General features: G+C 43.3%; 1 protein-coding gene across 1 annotated transcript in view; it reads left to right on the forward strand.

Annotated features, from left to right (window-relative positions):
* Nucleotides 1-2,017: 2,017 nt before the first annotated feature.
* Nucleotides 2,018-17,223, forward strand: part of LOC118363913 (catenin alpha-1) — a 263,089-nt gene continuing 247,883 nt past the window's right edge. Inside the window, exons 1-3 of the mRNA XM_052487347.1 lie at nucleotides 2,018-2,349; nucleotides 7,323-7,440; nucleotides 8,331-8,526. Of these exons, the coding sequence (XP_052343307.1) occupies nucleotides 7,336-7,440; nucleotides 8,331-8,526 (301 nt within the window). The 5' untranslated portion in view covers nucleotides 2,018-2,349; nucleotides 7,323-7,335. The remainder of the gene's footprint in view (nucleotides 2,350-7,322; nucleotides 7,441-8,330; nucleotides 8,527-17,223) is intronic.

A 17,223-nucleotide genomic window follows, 5' to 3' on the forward strand; every position in this document is an offset into this window, starting at 1 on the left:
CTTATCCAGAACCACTACAGCAGTGAGTCATTTAGTATACTCTCTTATCCAGAGAGACTACAGTAGTGAGTCATTTAGCAGACTCTCTTATCCAGAGAGACTTACAGTAGAGTGCAATACATTTTCATATTTTTTTTTTTCTTTTCGTACTGGTACCCCATGAAATTCGTACCCACAACCCTGCTGGAGCCATGCTCAAACACCTGAGCTTAACGGGACCACTGTTGTCAGTTCAGCTCTACCATTGGAAAGGTCCTCAAAACGCAAAAGAAAAACCTCATCAAGATGTTGCCTACATCTAATAGTCCTTCATATCACGTGTAATTATTACAAATATAATATTATCACTCTTACGATGATTGCTCGTTTAGTAAAGTTAAATCAAAGGTTAATCAAGGCCTATCAAGATCAACATAATGATTCATTTGTATTTTACATAGGAGATACAAATATAATAGCATGTATGCCTCTTGTAGCATAGTAGGTTTATAATTTGTAAGACCAAAAACACCTAAGTAATTTTTTATCTAAAGCTGGGTAGTCAAATATGTTCCTCACACGGGACAAAACTCACCAGCGCACGCGTCGCAGACTTTTCTTTAGTTTTCAAATACAAATACGGGTTTCTCTAAAATAACATGGTGGCTGTAGTTAGGACTTTTTTCTTTTAAACTCTTAGGTGACTCTCAAAGTTGTCAGTCAAACCCTCTATCTCCACAACAGCTCTTGGAAGTGAAGCTCACGTGTTGGGGATGCGTTTGTTCGTGTGTTCTTAGCCAGGTGCGATCAGAGGTAAATTGCACTTTAATGACCTCATGCCTTTGTAATATTTTGTATTTTTGGATTACGGTAACTATTTCTCAGATCTAATTCTGCTGTTGACATTATGTTTTGATCGCGAGTTCAGTCCTGTTCATATTTGTCACTCACCGGGATCGGCTGGTAAAAACAAGCCAGACCACGATAAAGGCTAAATAATTCTGTATTTTGTATATTATCTACCTCACTTGCTTTGGCAATGTTAACACATATTTCCCATGCTAATAAAGCCCCTTGAATCGAAATGTAATTAATTCTGACACTGCCAGAATTTGGTTGGAGCCTACTGCCGCGTTCAAAACCACTAGGAGCTTGGAACTCGGAAATCTCCGACTTCCGACTCGAGTGTTTTCAAAACAACAAGGAACTGTGGCGGGGAAAAAGAGCTCAGATCTGGGAAAAATCGATTTGAACACTCATCCAACTCGCTAATTCCAACGCGGGGCCTCAGTCCTCTTTTTAGAGTTCCGACCTGAAGAACACCGACGTCATGATTTTGGTCTGGTATTTTGTGAGTTCCCAGTTGATTTGAACGCGGCACACGATGGCACGGAGCCGTCCTTTAATGGCAGACCTCGACCCTGTCACATTGTACAAGCCTAAGAATTTACCCACGACGTGTAACAATCGTACAGTCTGCAAAGGACTTTTAAGGTCATGGCCAATATTCATAAAGTGTCACATTAGTAGAGGAGTACTGATCTAGGATCAGGTTCTCCCTGTCCATTCATTATAATCTAAAAGGCAATACCGAAACTAGATCTGAGTTTGGGTCGTTGGATGATTTGGGACACGGGAGGACGGTCAATTTCTCATTTGGGTGTCGAGCTGACAAAGTTTAAGAACCCCTGGCCTGTTTCATTGAACTTGTTGTTTCATGTTGTATTAATTTTTTTCATGGGCTACTGGTTAGACTAATTAGGCTATAAAAAACAAATAAAATACTTGTGGCACACCTTCCCCGAGGAAATTGGAGCTTCCTCCCAGCTAAACTGATTTAGCTCGAATAAATTGGAAATTCCTTCCATTGGGTTTCGTTAGAAAAATTCCTCATTAGATCCTTATAAGGTAAAGCGTTGACATTTCAGCACCACGCCTTATAAAAACACCTGATAACGCTTTTGTCAGGTCGTAGTCTCCCGGTTCTGCCCTTTTCCGTGACTTCAGGAAATAGCACACTGACCCCCCCCCTCTCTCTCTCTCTCTCTCTCTCTTCCCCACCCTTCAGGGAATAGTTACTGACCGAAACCTTTATCAAAGTTGAGGAATCCTTTTGTATTCCAACATCTATCGTATATTGTGGCTTTCAATAGGTTTTTTTTTTTTTAAACCAAACAACACAAAGTATCGAAGCTTCATTTCCCCTTTTTAACAAGTCGAGGGGAGTAAACCGTCGGTTGTTGGGAAAGAGGAGAACTTGGGATCAGGGGACGAATTCCCGATTCAATCCACCATTTTGAGGTGTTTCTGTGTGTTTGTTGTTGTTTTTGAACTGAACAAAAAGTTTTCCAAGTGTATTGTTGCCTTTCGGTAAGTTTTCACTGTGATTGTAAGTTCTTTTGTTTTACTGTGATTTAGAAAAAAAAAATGGATATTTTCGTGTAGTTGCAGAAGTAGCTGGTTGTTTTTACTCGTTTTAATCCGTCACTTTTAACTTTTTGTTACAATTTATTTAATTGTTTCAACGTAATCCGAAACCTCTTGTGCTCGCTAACGTTAGTAACACCTGGTTAGTTACTAATTATTGTATGTTTTTATATATGTGTATGTAACGTTAGATTATTAACTTGTTCATTTAATGGTCAACTTTACATTTTTGCTTGTTGGTAAAGTTCAACAGTCAAAACAGTATGTTTTTTTCTGTGTTGCTGTTGTTGAAAGTGTTGTTGTTGAAAGTGTATCGTTTTGTTAGTTAGTAACGTGAAGCGACGTGATTAGCCGCTAATCACAAATGTTTGTCCTTCGTTAAAACCGGCTCTGGTGTAAAGGCCCCGAAATACCGAGACATTTAAGCGAGCCAGGGGCATAGTATTAGTTTTGTAAGCTCGTTAAGTGAAGACTCGTTAGTTAACTAAACGGTAAGCGTTAACTTTTTTAATTTAAAATATCTAGTCGAGGATATTGGGGGACGGCAGCAGGCAAGTGATTGAGCGTTAACTAATTATTTCATTAAAAGATACAAATGGAAAATTAGAGGAGCCTGAACGAGGCAATTTAACCCACTGTTCTCTGGGAGGCCGTCATTGTAAATAAGAATTTGTTCTTAACTGACTTGCCTCGTTAAATAATATTAAAATAAAAAATACCACGGGTATGACATACTTATTTTAACTGCTCTAGCTATACGGAACTAAAATATAAACATAAACATGCAACAATTTCAAAGTTTTTGCTGAGTTACTGTTACTTTTTAAGGAAATCAGTAAATTGACAAATTATTTTAGGCCCTGAATTTCAGTTGACTGGGCAGGGGCGCAGCCATCGGTGGGCCTGGGAGGCTTAGGCCCACCCACTGGGGAGTAGGGATGTGCGGTATACCGTTTTTTTTTTGCGACTATACCGGTATTGATGCACAGACCGTTTTTTTTTATTATTTTTTTACTTCACCTTCTATACCGGTATTTGAATGTTTGATAAATGTGATGCGCAGTGTGTAAGGTTAATTTTTATAGTTCGCTACTTCAGTCATCTCTCTATGCCGCTTTACACACAGACCTAGCCACGCCCCCTGTCACTCAAGGAGCGCAGTTGATGTTCCTCAACCACGAGACACTTTGCGTTCAGTCTGCGTGGTCAATGCAGCACGTTGAAGACACCAATGCTGTTTTCACTTTGCTTCTTAATATAAATCTACTAGCGTTCTATAATTACACTATTAGCTTGTGTTTCTTAAATATTCTAACAGTTAGTTTGTCTTTTCTTAGCAAGTTGTTCCTAAATCTTGTGATCCGCTGATGCTAATCGCTAGCTGGGTAACAAGTGCACTGAGTAAGAGCAAGCGTAATTAGCTATACAGCCTGATAATACCAGTGATTGTATATTGTATAGACCCAAATCGGTATGTTGTTTGTGCAACAGTGTCACCTAAATTAAGAGGTAAACGCAAAGCAAGAATGTTAGCGACATGACGTAGCTAAGAGAGAACATTCAATGTATCCAAAGATTATAGTCCCCTAGGAAACACCTATCAACACATTAGTTCCTATCCGTTCATCAATAAATTCTCCCTGGCATTTTAATTTGTTATGTCAAGCAACACTGTATTCAAAGTGCCCACTATTATATTCTAACTATATAATTAGAATAGACATTCTATTCCCATGATTCCAAGTGTTTTGCTCTAAATCGCAAGTCTAATTGCAACATTTGGTTAAAAACGAGGCCCAGATTACTTGGCCATATCATGCAGCCCTACGTGGAAATGATCTTAAATGCAGAAATTGAGGGGGGGGTTGAAGTTGAATTGAACAGTATAAACCAATCAGAATAGAGAGAGACATTGAAATCACTTAGATTGTATGTGTTGCCTCCTTAGGGTCATGCACAACTCATAAAGAAAATGTAGATTCCCCCCCGGCAATCTCGCTGGTGAAGAAGCTGGGTGTGGAGATCCTGGGTTGTCATGGTTACACGTGGTCTACGGTTGTGAGGCCAGTTGGACGTACTGCCAAATTTTGTAAAAAAAAAAAACGGAGGCGGCTTATGGTTGAGAAATGAACATGAAATTCTCTGGAAACAGCTCTGGTGGACATTACTGCAGTCATTACGCCAATTGCGCGCTCCCTTAACTTGAGACGTCTGTGACAAAAAGCTCCACTTTTTTTTAGTGGCCTTTTATTGTCCCAGCAGTCTTTTTAAAAAAAATGGTTTAAATCAGCTTTTTGATATGTCATACCTGTCAGGTGGATGGATTATCTTGGCAAAGGAGAAATGCTCACTAAACAGGGATGTAAACAAATTTGTGCACATTTGAAAGAAATAAGCTTTTTGAAAAGTTTCTTGGACCTTTTATTTCAGCTCATGAAACATGGGACCAACACTTTACATGTTGCGTTGATATTTTTGTTCAGTATAATAGCAATAAGGCACCATGGGTTTGTGGCCAATATACCACAGCTAAGGTCTGTATCCAGGCAGTCTGTGTTGCGTCGCATAAGAACAGCCCTTAGCCGTGATATATTGGCTATATACCACACCCCCTCGGCCTTATTGCTTAATTAACATGTTATTTTACCCATTGCCCCCTCGGTGTATTGAGAGACGGCCCCCTCGGTGTATTGAGAGACGGCCCCCTCTGTGTATTGAGAGACGGCCCCCCTCTTTGTATGGAGAGACGGCCCCCCTCGGTGTCGGCCTGGCAGACAGGGTCCTTGGTCCAGCCCTGCTCAGCCCTCGGGGCATCCTGATTATCCCTGCCACTCAGTGCATGAAGGCTAATCAATACAAGGCCAGTCGCTGTACTCTGTTCCACTTATGGCTGTCTTCACGGTGGTGGAGAGAGACCTGCTGCCTCTGAAGAGGGGGCATCCATATTTAAAAGGGACAAAATGTTACTCTGCTCCACTTCAAATCAAATCAAATTACATTTTATTTGTCACATACACATGGTTAGCAGATGTTAATGCGAGTGTAGTGAAATGCTTGTGCTTCTAGTTCCGACAATGCAGTAATAACCAACAAGTAATCTAACTAACAATTCCAAAACTACTGTCTTATACACACAAGTGTAAGGGGATAAAGAATATGTACATAAAGATATATGAATGAGTGATGGTACAGAACGGCATAGGCAAGATACAGTAGATTGTATCGAGTACAGTATATACATATGAGATGAGTATGTAAACAAAGTGGCATAGTTAAAGTGGCTAGTGATACATGTATTACATAAAGATGCAGTAGATGATATAGAGTACAGTATATACATATACATATGAGATGAGTAATGTAGGGCATGTAAACATTATATTAGGTAGCATTGTTTAAAGTGGCTTGTGATATATTTTACATCAATTCCCATTATTAAAGTGGCTGGAGTTGAGTCAGTGTGTTGGCAGCAGCCACTCAATGTTAGTGGTGGCTGTTTAACAGTCTGATGGCCTTGAGATAGAAGCTGTTTTTCAGTCTCTCGGTCCCAGCTTTGATGCACCTGTACTGACCTCGCCTTCTGCATGCTAGCGGGGTGAACAGGCAGTGGCTCGGGTGGTTGTTGTCCTTGATGATCTTTATGGCTTTCCTGTGACATCCGGTGGTGTAGGTGTCCTGGAGGGCAAGTAGTTTGCCCCCGGTGACCCTCTGGAGAGCCTTACGGTTGTGGGTGGAGCAATTGCCGTACCAGGCGGTGATACAGCCCGAGAGGTGGCTCTCGATTGTGCATCTGTAGAAGTTTGAGTGCTTTTGGTGACAAGCCAAATTTCTTCAGCCTCCTGAGGTTGAAGAGGCGCTGCTGCGCCTTCTTCACGACGCTGTCTGTGTGGGTGGACCAATTCAGTTTGTCTGTGATGTGTACGCCGAGGAACTTAACTTACTACCCTCTCCACTACTGTTCCATCGATGTGGATAGGGGGGTGTTCCCTCTGCTGTTTCCTGAAGTCCACAATCATCTCCTTAGTTTTGTTGACGTTGATTGTGAGGTTATTTTCCTGACACCACACTCCGAGGGCCCTCACCTCCTCCCTGTAGGCCGTCTCGTCGTTGTTGGTAATCAAGCTCACCACTGTTGTGTCGTCCGCAAACTTGATGATTGAGTTAGAGGCGTGCGTGGCCACGCAGTCGTGGGTGAACAAGGGAGTACAGGAGAGGGCTCAGAACGCACCCTTGTGGAGCCCCAGTGTTGAGGATCAGCGGGGTGGAGATGTTGTTGCCTACCCTCACTATCTGGGGGCGGCCCGTCAGGAAGTCCAGTACCCAGTTGCACAGGGCGGGGTCGAGACCCAGGGTCTCGAGCTTGATGACGAGCTTGGAGGGTACTATGGTGATGAATGCCGAGCTGTAGTCGATGAACAGCATTCTCACATGGGTATTCCTCTTGTCCAGATGTGTTGGGGCAGTGTGCAGTGTGGTCTCTGAGATTGCATCGACACCTGTGGAGCCCCCAGCTTCCTGTTGGTCTTGGTCAAAAATAGTGCACTGCATAGGGAATAGGGTGCCATTTGGGCAGCTCCCATGGTGTCGTGGCTCTTCGCTTGGCATTAATTGGTTAAATAAACACTTTCAATGGGTTTCACAGCTTTTTGTTGTTGATTCAATGCAATAAGGCCTTATAGTTTTTATGATGTGTGCCGTTAGCTCTTATCTAGGCTAGATGGCCCAATAATGTACTATGCTGCACACAGATCTGAAGTTAGTTGAAATGTGTTGTACCTCCGGGTGGGGGGCTGTGTTGCCATGGCTGGTGGCTTAACCCCCTCATTTGATGAATGACCCAGACACCCGTTTTTGTCGTAATCTTATCATCCCCTCCCTGTCCTCAGTAACCGTCCCTCCTCTCCTCTCCTTCTCAGATACGAGGTAAACATGACAACCATAAACACTGCTAACATCAACTTCAAATGGGATCCGAAGAGCCTGGAGATCCGAACCCTGGCTGTGGAGCGGCTGCTGGAGCCCTTGGTCACACAGGTTGGAAATACATACATTTTAACCCAATATATAATATGTCAGGGATGCTAACTTTGGCCATATTCACCGTTATGATCTGAAAATGGGAATCAGGTTGATCTGTTTAAAAAATAATAATAATAATAATAAAAATAATAAAAATGTGTCTGACAAAGAGTGCAGACGAAGAGTGTATTCACCCATTGAGCTATTAAAGAGGTGCGAACCGATCTCCTTGTGTGATCACGATCATCACTCACTATCTTCACTCTCTCTCTCTCTCTCTCAATTGATAACATGAGCACAGAACGCAACCTTACCACACGTGTCCTACAAATAGATTATCAGAATTCAGATCGCGGTGGCGGGTATGTCATAAGAATGAGTGCTTCATTGAATATCACGCCTGACAGCTGTGAACAAAACCCCCTATGGTATCACCGGACGACTCGGCCTGGGGATTCTTGGCCTGGCGTCACATTGTTGCTATTGTGACAACCCCTTTGACAATAGGCGCATCGTCTCCCTTTTAGGGCCTCTCGCCAGCTAGCAGCTAGCATCCCCCGACACAAACGTTTCAACAATGCATAGGATACATACGTTTTGACTGAGCAAATGCATTTTTGATATTTGATTACAGTTTATAAATGCTGTAAGCCTATTGGGTAGCCTGTATTTTAAAACGGGTTGTCATGCATTCATGATGGGTTTTGATTGGTTCATTGGTATCTAGCCCTAAAGGCTTGAAAAGCACTAGCTACTTTGATTGTTTGTAGTCTGGAATCAGTTGGCTAGCTATGACTAGACACTTATTAAAAAATATATCTTTAGCTTTAGTGTCAGTGACTTTTCAGAAGCGGTGTTGTGCGTCTCGCCCTCGAGACATTTGACCTCTCGTCCTGCTCCTAAAGGTCACGACCCTGGTGAACTCCAGCAACAAGGGGCCGTCCAATAAGAAAAAGGGTCGCTCTAAGAAGGCCCATGTATTGGCTGCCTCGGTGGAGACGGCCACCTTGAACTTCCTGGATAAAGGAGAGAAGATCGCCAAAGAGAGCCAGTTCCTCAAGGACGAGCTCACTGCTGCCGTGGAGGATGTACGCAAGCAAGGTAAGCCTTGAAAACCCTGTTCTCTTTTTTTTATGGATGAATAGGTATGTCATCCACATGTTGGGTGCTGTTTTTATATAGACTTACTCAAAACCCTTTCATTTATTTAACTAGGCAATTAAGAACACATTCTTATTTTCAATGGTGGCCTAGGAACAGTGGGTTAACTGGTCTAGGAACCACTGGTCTAGGAACAGAGGGTTAACTGGCCTAGGAACAGAGGGTTAACTGGCCTAGGAACGGAGGGTTAACTGGCCTAGGAACGGAGGGTTAACTGGCCTAGGAACGGAGGGTTAACTGGCCTAGGAACGGAGGGTTAACTGGCCTAGGAACGGAGGGTTAACTGGCCTAGGAACGGAGGGTTAACTGGCCTAGGAACGGAGGGTTAACTGGCCTAGGAACGGAGGGTTAACTGGTCTAGGAACGGAGGGTTAACTGGTCTAGGAACGGTGGGTTAACTGGTCTAGGAACGGTGGGTTAACTGGTCTAGGAACGGTGGGTTAACTGGTCTAGGAACAGTGGGTTAACTGGTCTAGGAACGGTGGATTAACTGGTCTAGGAACGGTGGGTTAACTGGTCTAGGAACGGTGGGTTAACTGGTCTAGGAACGGTGGGTTAACTGGTCTAGGAACGGTGGGTTAACTGGTCTAGTGGGTTAACTGGTCTAGGAACGGTGGGTTAACTGGTCTAGGAACGGTGGGTTAACTGGTCTAGGAACGGAGGGTTAACTGGCCTAGGAACGGAGGGTTAACTGGCCTAGGAACGGAGGGTTAACTGGCCTAGGAACGGAGGGTTAACTGGCCTAGGAACGGAGGGTTAACTGGCCTAGGAACGGAGGGTTAACTGGCCTAGGAACGGTGGGTTAACTGGCCTTGTTTGGGGGCAGAACGACAGATTTGAACGACCTTGTCAGCTCGGTGATTCGATCTTGCAACCTTCCCGGTTACAAGTCCAACGCTCTAACCACTAGGCTACGCTGCCGCCCCCCATGCTTCACGAGAAGCATAGCCCAGTGTTATCCCCAACCCTGGTCCTCCAGTACCCCTCAACAGTACAGTTTTTGTTGAAGCCCTTGACACACATCTCATTCAACTCATTGAGGGTTTGATGATTGGTTGAATCGGGTGTTCTTGTCCATGGAAAAGGAGATGTGTACTGTTTGGGAGACGAGGGTTTGGAACAACTGTCGTAGGGTCAACCACAACCCGGTGGATGTTTCTGTGCCAAGTTTATTAATTTCTGTCTGTTATATGCCCCCCCCTTATCACACCTATTAATTGAAAACATGTTGTTTTTGAGGAATCTCTGAAATATATCAAATGATTTGCCTAATGGGTAATTTGACCTTGTAGTTCTGCCGCTTGACTTCAAGGGAACATATTTATTCAGTTGGTGCCCAATGAATCCTCCTCTGAATTTATTCAAACTGCGTCCGTGGATTGAACCACTGCTATCCTTCCTGTCATTGTATTCTGCCCTGCAGTCTTTCATTCTCTTACCCTCTATGGGGGAGAGGGAGTGTCAGGTCTTTTCTTAATAAGAAAAAAAAAGTGCTTGTGGCAGGTATGCAATTCTACTTATTTTTCCATGGAGCTGAGATGATATGTTTTTTTTTTTTTTTTCAGTTTTAAAGCTAATTTCTTTCAATTCTACAATTTTTTTTTCTTCTTTCATGCAGCTTAAAACTGTTTGTTGCATAAGGATTTCAGTGGCTGAAAAATCTCTGTTAGCTCAGTATAAAGGGCTGCGTAGAGGCATGTAGCCTTAAGCATCATCACCCCAATCTTTTAACTCCCGTTGTTAAATCTCATTACTCCTAGTAGCTGCGGTGTGATTTTTCCACTCTGTCCCTTCTGGTGGAGGGAGGAGAGGACTCGGGTTAATGGAGAGGTTTAACCCCGTCAAGATGCTCAGCTCCTCATTTCTCAATGGCTTGTTTTGCCATTAATGTTTTTTAAAAGCCTGTAGATATTGATGCCTATTGAATGAGACGATGTGGTGTTGGCAGGAGAAGGAGATTTCGCCCACTATCTGCTGTGCTTGGGTGCCCCTCTTGGCTGTGCCGGGTTGCCCCCTCGGCTGCCGGCTGTGCCGGGTTGCCCCCTCGGCTGCCGGCTGTGCCGGGTTGCCCCCTCGGCTGCCCCGGGTTGCCCCCTCGGCTGCCCGCCGTCCTTGATCAATGGTGTCGCCCACAAACCTCATGTTGTACACAACTGTTCTAACTATTGCATTCCATGTGTCCGTAAGCACAGGCCTGATTTCATGTTTTTCAGGAGGGGAGATGGCTACATGTTTTACACAAAAATACATCACTGTGTCGTCACTATTGTCAACATAAGCACAACACAAACGGGCAGTCTAGTGATTTTATGTTACTTAGCTGCTGAGTTGCGTGCGGCTATTTACTCTCGCCACGATATCAGCATATGTGGTAAACCATGGTATCGGGCGGATGCATAACGAACTGGTCCGTTGTCACTCTTTCCACCGATCCGGATACACTAGGCTGCCTGTCACACTAGGCTGCCTGTCACACTAGGCTGCCTGTCACACTAGGCTGCCTGTCTCACTAGGCTGCCTGTCTCACTAGGCTGCCTGTCTCACTAGGCTGCCTGTCTCACTAGGCTGCCCAGTGGTGGAACGCAGCAGGACACAGACAAGCAGTCTAATTAGCAATTGAATGTAATTTTGGCGGTTAAGATGTTTATTTCACCAGCCACGTTGACTGGTGGTCAGGGTTCTGCAGTAGCTGTTGTCAAAGTATTTTAAAACATTTTTTTTCATTAATATTTTGGTTTAAGAGAAGGGTTACAAATTTAAAATAATATACCACATTACTACTTAGTTGTAATACATCCATTGTTTTAGAAACATTACTAAGCATGCACATCTGTTTAATAAATAAATAAATATATAGATATTATTTACCTGCCACAGTGGCTGGTGAACCAACATTTATATTTTATGCCCTGCAAGTAGTATTTATTTTTTATCAGGAACTAGGCTTTGGCAGCAACTAAAAACATACTGACATCACACAATGCTGTTTTGTTTCAGTTTTTTCTCTCTCCAACTGTGTCCTGTTTGTGTAGGGCCCTATGAAATCCATTCACCCCCCCCCCATAAAAAAAATGATCCTCTCAAATTACATTTTTTTTATGTTAAAATGTTTTGTGAATCTGTGGTACAATTTTTTTTTTGCTAATTTTATCAGAAAGTGTCTAATGGGATTGAATAAAAAGTCAGCTATTTTACTGAGATATAACGGTACATTCATTTGTAATGATGCAAAACAACATTGCATCATTTTTGTGCTTCAATAGTGTTTCATTATAAATGAAGAAAATATAATGCACGAATCTAGGAAGCAATAGGCAACCATTTTTTTAACATAAATATAACTGTGATTTATTGTTTTGTAAAATAGTGCTTTATTAAGTGTTTAAATTATAAATGCGGAGGGGAAAGAGACATGGGGCAAAACCTACAGAACTACCATATGAGCTCTGAAGTTTTCCATCTATCACAGACATCTCCATTGAAGTACATGATTGTCAGCCATCTTTGTGTTGCGCTCGGTGAGTGCCTCTCGCTTGTCTGTGAGTAGATTCTTCTATTTGCTAAAACTCTCTCTCTGTCGGCTGAGCTGACTGGGAAGTAGATGTCGGGCACTGACACTTCTTCTGCAACTCTTGGGATTCTCCCACTGGGGCCCCTCCAGTCATCAGCAAGCTGCTCCCTGGACACACAGCTGATAGGCAATCCATTCTTCACTGAGCACTGTTGATGGGTTTCAGGTTTGTGTGCGTGTGTGTGTGGGGCTTCAATCTGCTTTTTTCATGGCTGGAGCCTGCCTAAGATCGAACACCCGAACCAGTCTGTCGACATCTCTGGCTGGATGTGTGTCCCAGTGCTTTGATAACTTTGTGAAGGCCAAGTGGAATGTATCATGGAGATGGTTAAGCACCTCTCTCCAATCCACCATCTTTCTCAAGAACGTATCTGTCTTGGCTCCCATACCAGCATGGTTGTTTTTTGTTGCCGGGTCCACTCACTAGGTAAGAGCCCAGATCCTCCATGACATTGTATGCAGACACATGCTGTGTCCTCCCAGGTGGTTTCCTCCCAGGATTGACAGAGCTGTCATAAAATTGTGGAGCAGACTTCCGAGATGATGAAGTTTAGCTAAACAGTGAGGGCCTGCACGTTCTGTTTCCATCTGGCTGAGGATGTTTGTGACTGCCTGGAATGATGACTTTCCTGTGAAAAAAAAAATGAAATAAAAAAAACTCTCTCTACAGATGAACATGCTCTGCATGGTACTTCACTGCCTCAGAACGACTTATTCCATCCGGAGCTCGCTGCTTCAGGAGGAGCCTTGGCCTGCACATACGCCTTCATAATGAGAAAGCTCACCCACCTTCTCTTTCTGGCAGACTTCATAAAGAAGACTGTAGTGTTGCTAGGTCTCACCCGCCAGATTGATGACCTGGTAGAGACAGGTTACGTGGACTCTGTCGGGCATCACTCCTTTCAGAACCTCCTTGTATGTCCTCAGGCGTTACGAGGCATTATCTGTGACCGCTGCCCAGGCATCGTTCAGGTTCCGATCGTAGCTGTGGAAGTGGAGGCTAGTATAGCTTGGGAAAACATTGTGTAGTTTCATTTGTCCACGAAAATTACATCCGCCGGAGAGTACTGGTTTTCAACACCTGAAAGTGAAAGATAAGGAAACTTTAATTGTTTAAAATATTGACAGTGTTAAAAAAAAAAGAAAAGTGTAAACAGAATTATAGATGCAGCAGCCATAGTTAGCTAGATGGAGAGGGAGACAGCTGCTGACATTATGCATCGCTATATTTAACCACGATAGCTCGTTGTTTTTGAATATCACAATTTACATGAGGGCAATTTACATTGCAGAATGTAAATGTAGGTTATTATTAATTATGTTCTCATTTACAACTGCGATTCGGGCCAAGATAAAGCAAAGCAGTGCGACACAAAACAACAGTTACACATAAACAAATGTACACTCAATAATGCAATAGAAAATAAAAATGTGTGTGCAAATGTAGGGAGGTAGTCAATAAATAGGCCATAGAGGTGACAGTAATTACAATTTAGCTTTAATACTGGAGTGATATGTGCAAGTAGAGAGAATGGGGTGCAAGAAGGTAAGTAATAATATGGGGGTGTGCTATTTACAGATGGGCTGTATACAGGTGCAGTGATCTGTAAGCTGCTCTGACAGCTGGTGCTTAAAGTTAGTGAGGGAGATGTGAGTCTACAGCTTCAGAGATTTTTTTTTTTTGCAATTCGTTCCAGTCATTGGCAGCAGAGAACTGGAAGGAAAGGCGGCCAAATAAACGGTTTGGCTTTGGGGATGACCAGTGAAATATACCTGCTGGAGCGTGTGCCAAGGGTGGGTGTTGCCATGGTGACCAGTGAGCTAAGGCGGGGCTTTACCTAGCCAAGATGACCTGGAGCCAGTGGGTTTGGCGACTAATATGTAGCCAATGAGCCAGCCAATGAGTGTATACAGGTCGCAGTGTTGGGTAGTGTATGGGGCTTTGGTGATAAAACGGATGGCAGTTTGCTGAGTAGAGTGTTGGAGTGGCTATTTTGTAAATTACATCGCTGAAGTCAAGGATTGGTAGGATAGTCAGTTTTACGAGGGTATGTTTGGCGGCATGAGTGAAGGACGCTTTGTTGCGAAATAGGAAGCCAATTCTAGATTTAATTCTCTATTTAATTTATAGATGAATATTTATAGCTTTAATTAGGGAATATTTATAGCTTAATTAGGGCAGATTTCAAGTTTTCATAACAGTCGGTAATCAGCATGTTTGGATGCCGATCCTGGCCGACTGTCACTTCTCTTGCGTTCTGTGCAAGCAGAGTCAGGGTATATGCAGGAGTTTGGGTCGCCTGGCTCGTTCCGAACTGTGTGAAGACCATTTCTTCCTAACAGACCATAAATAATTTGCCAGAATTTTTCATATTTATGACATAACATTGAAGGTTGTGCAATGTAACAGCAATATTTAGACCTTGGGATGCCACCCGTTTGATTAAAATACGGAACTGTTCTGTATTTCACTGAAAGAATAAACGTTTCCCTTTCAAAATTATAGTTTCAGGATTTGACCATATTAATACGACCTAAGACTCGTATTTCTGTGTTTTTTTAAAAATATTATAATTAAGTCTGATTTGATAGAGGAGTCTGGGCGGTGGGCAGCACCAGGCTCGTAAGCATTCATTCAAACAGCACTTTCCTGCGTTTGCCAGCAGCTCTTCGCTGCGCTTCAAGCATTGCGCTGTTTATGACTTCAAGTCTGTCAACTCCCGAGATTAGGCTGGCAATACTAAAGTACCTATTAGAACATCCAATAGTCAAAGGTATATGAAATACAAATGGTACAGAGAGAAATGGTCCTTTTTTAAATAACTACAACCCAAAACTTCTTAACTGGGAATATTGAAGTCTCATGTTATTACAAGGTACCACCAAAAGTTCACATGTTCTGAACAAGGAACTGAAACGCTAGCTCTTTTTACATGGCACATATTACACTTCTCCCAACACTGTTTTTGCATTATTTTAAGCCAAATAGAACATGTTTCCTTATTTAGATGAGTTTTATTTATGTATTATATTAAGTTAAAATAAGTGTTCATTCAATATTGTTGTAATGGTCATTTATCATATATATACCCCAAAAAAGCTGATACCGATTTATTGGCAAATTTAATAAATAAATAAAAAAAAAAAAAAAGTTTTTTAAAAATTCTATATAATAACGGCTTTTTATTGGTCCTCCAATTATCGGTATCGGTGTTAAAATCATAATCGTTCGACCTCGAATAATTAAAAGGCTGTTATCCAATGGCTGTGTTTAGAACGCTGCATCTTGTCTCGTCAACAAGCTTCTTCCCACACGGATCTTCTGTCGAATGGCACATGTTGGTCGAACGCACGGGGCAGGTGGGTTGAGACGGGAAGCTGCTCTCATTTTCTGGCAAAGCTCCGTGTTTGCTTCACTAGAAACGTCCGTAGCTTTTCTAAGGGGATGTCGGACTCTGCGGAAACACAGCCACAAAAGTCCTGAATACATTCTCGTCTTGAATCTGTTGATGCTCTTTGATTTGGTTTGAAGAGGCATGCTCTGGCAAACACGGCGCTTTTCCTTTGTTCTTCACATGAGCTTTAGACTTGAAGTGGTCATCACACGTGTTTTTACGGGCCCAATAAATTGTATGTTGACAGAATTTCCAGGACAGCTTATCACCTGACTCCTAATGGTTCTTTGGGTAAAACTCTGCTCCGAATTTAGTTGGTATTTTATGTTATTTTATTCTTTTTTTACGGCCGAGAGTTGAGGTAGTTTTGTTATTCAGGTAGCCTAGTGTTGGACTCGTAACCGAGAGGTTGCAAGATCGAATCCCCGAGCTGACAAGGTACAAATTTGTCATTCGACCCATGAACAATGCAGTTAACCCACTGTTCCTAGGCCGTCATTGAAAACAAGAATTTGTTTTTAACTGACTTGCCTACTTAAAGGTTAAATAAAAAATTGCACACTGTCAAACTTTTTTTTTTTTTATGCCATTAAATGCATGTTCTCTTCTAGTGGAAAGCCTTCCCAGGCTGTTAAAGCAGCAAAGTGGGGTCCAACTGTACATTAACGCCCGTGAGTTTGAAATGAGATGTTCGACGAGCAGGCGTCCACATACTTTTGTTCATGGTGTGTGTGTGTATATGCAGGGATTGCACCTCCATACAGTTGCACGTCTTTGTGGGGGCATAGTGGATTTGCATGGCACAGCATTCAGGATGAATCAACTGGATTTGGTTGCTAATCCTAGGTATAGTAGTGATCTCACTGCAGGGCTAAACATGGATTGTCACAGCTGTTAGTGAACAGCTTGTTTCTATTCTCCACTCTGTTCTGCTATTCAGGATGTTTCTACTGACTTCCTGGCCTCCCCCCCCCAGCCGGGATGTTTCTGGCCTCTGTTCCCCCAGCCGGGATGTTTCTGGCCTCTGTTCCCCCATCCGGGATGTTTCTGGCCTCTGTTCCCCCATCCGGGATGTTTCTGGCCTCTGTTCCTCCATCCGGGATGTTTCTGGCCTCTGTTCCCCCAGCTGGGATGTTTCTGGCCTCTGTTCCCCCAGCTGGGATGTTTCTGGCCTCTGTTCCCCCAGCTGGGATGTTTCTGGCCTCTGTTCCCCCAGCTGGGATGTTTCTGGCCTCTGTTCCCCCAGCCGGGATGTTTCTGGCCTCTGTTCCCCCAGCCGGGATGTTTCTGGCCTCTGTTCCCCCAGCCGGGATGTTTCTGGCCTCTGTTCCCCCAGCCGGGATGTTTCTGGCCTCTGTTCCCCCAGCCGGGATGTTTCTGGCCTCTGTTCCCCCAGCCGGGATGTTTCTGGCCTCTGTTCCCCTCCAGCCGGGATGTTTCTGGCCTCTGTTCCTCCATCCGGGATGTTTCTGGCCTCTGTTCCTCTTTCTGGGATGTTTCTGGTTCGCCCAGACTGACTGTTGCCATGAAAATGATGAGAGAGCGTAGCAGAACTCCTGCGTGGATGGAGGGGAATATGTCATCGATGAGCTCATAAGTATTTAAAATGCTGTATTCTCCACCTGCCTAGTGAGACCTAACTGGGATGTTTTCCGTTTTTCATATTTAGAT

Source organism: Oncorhynchus keta, chromosome 30 (assembly GCF_023373465.1).
Source record: "Oncorhynchus keta strain PuntledgeMale-10-30-2019 chromosome 30, Oket_V2, whole genome shotgun sequence".
NCBI lineage: Eukaryota > Metazoa > Chordata > Actinopteri > Salmoniformes > Salmonidae > Oncorhynchus > Oncorhynchus keta.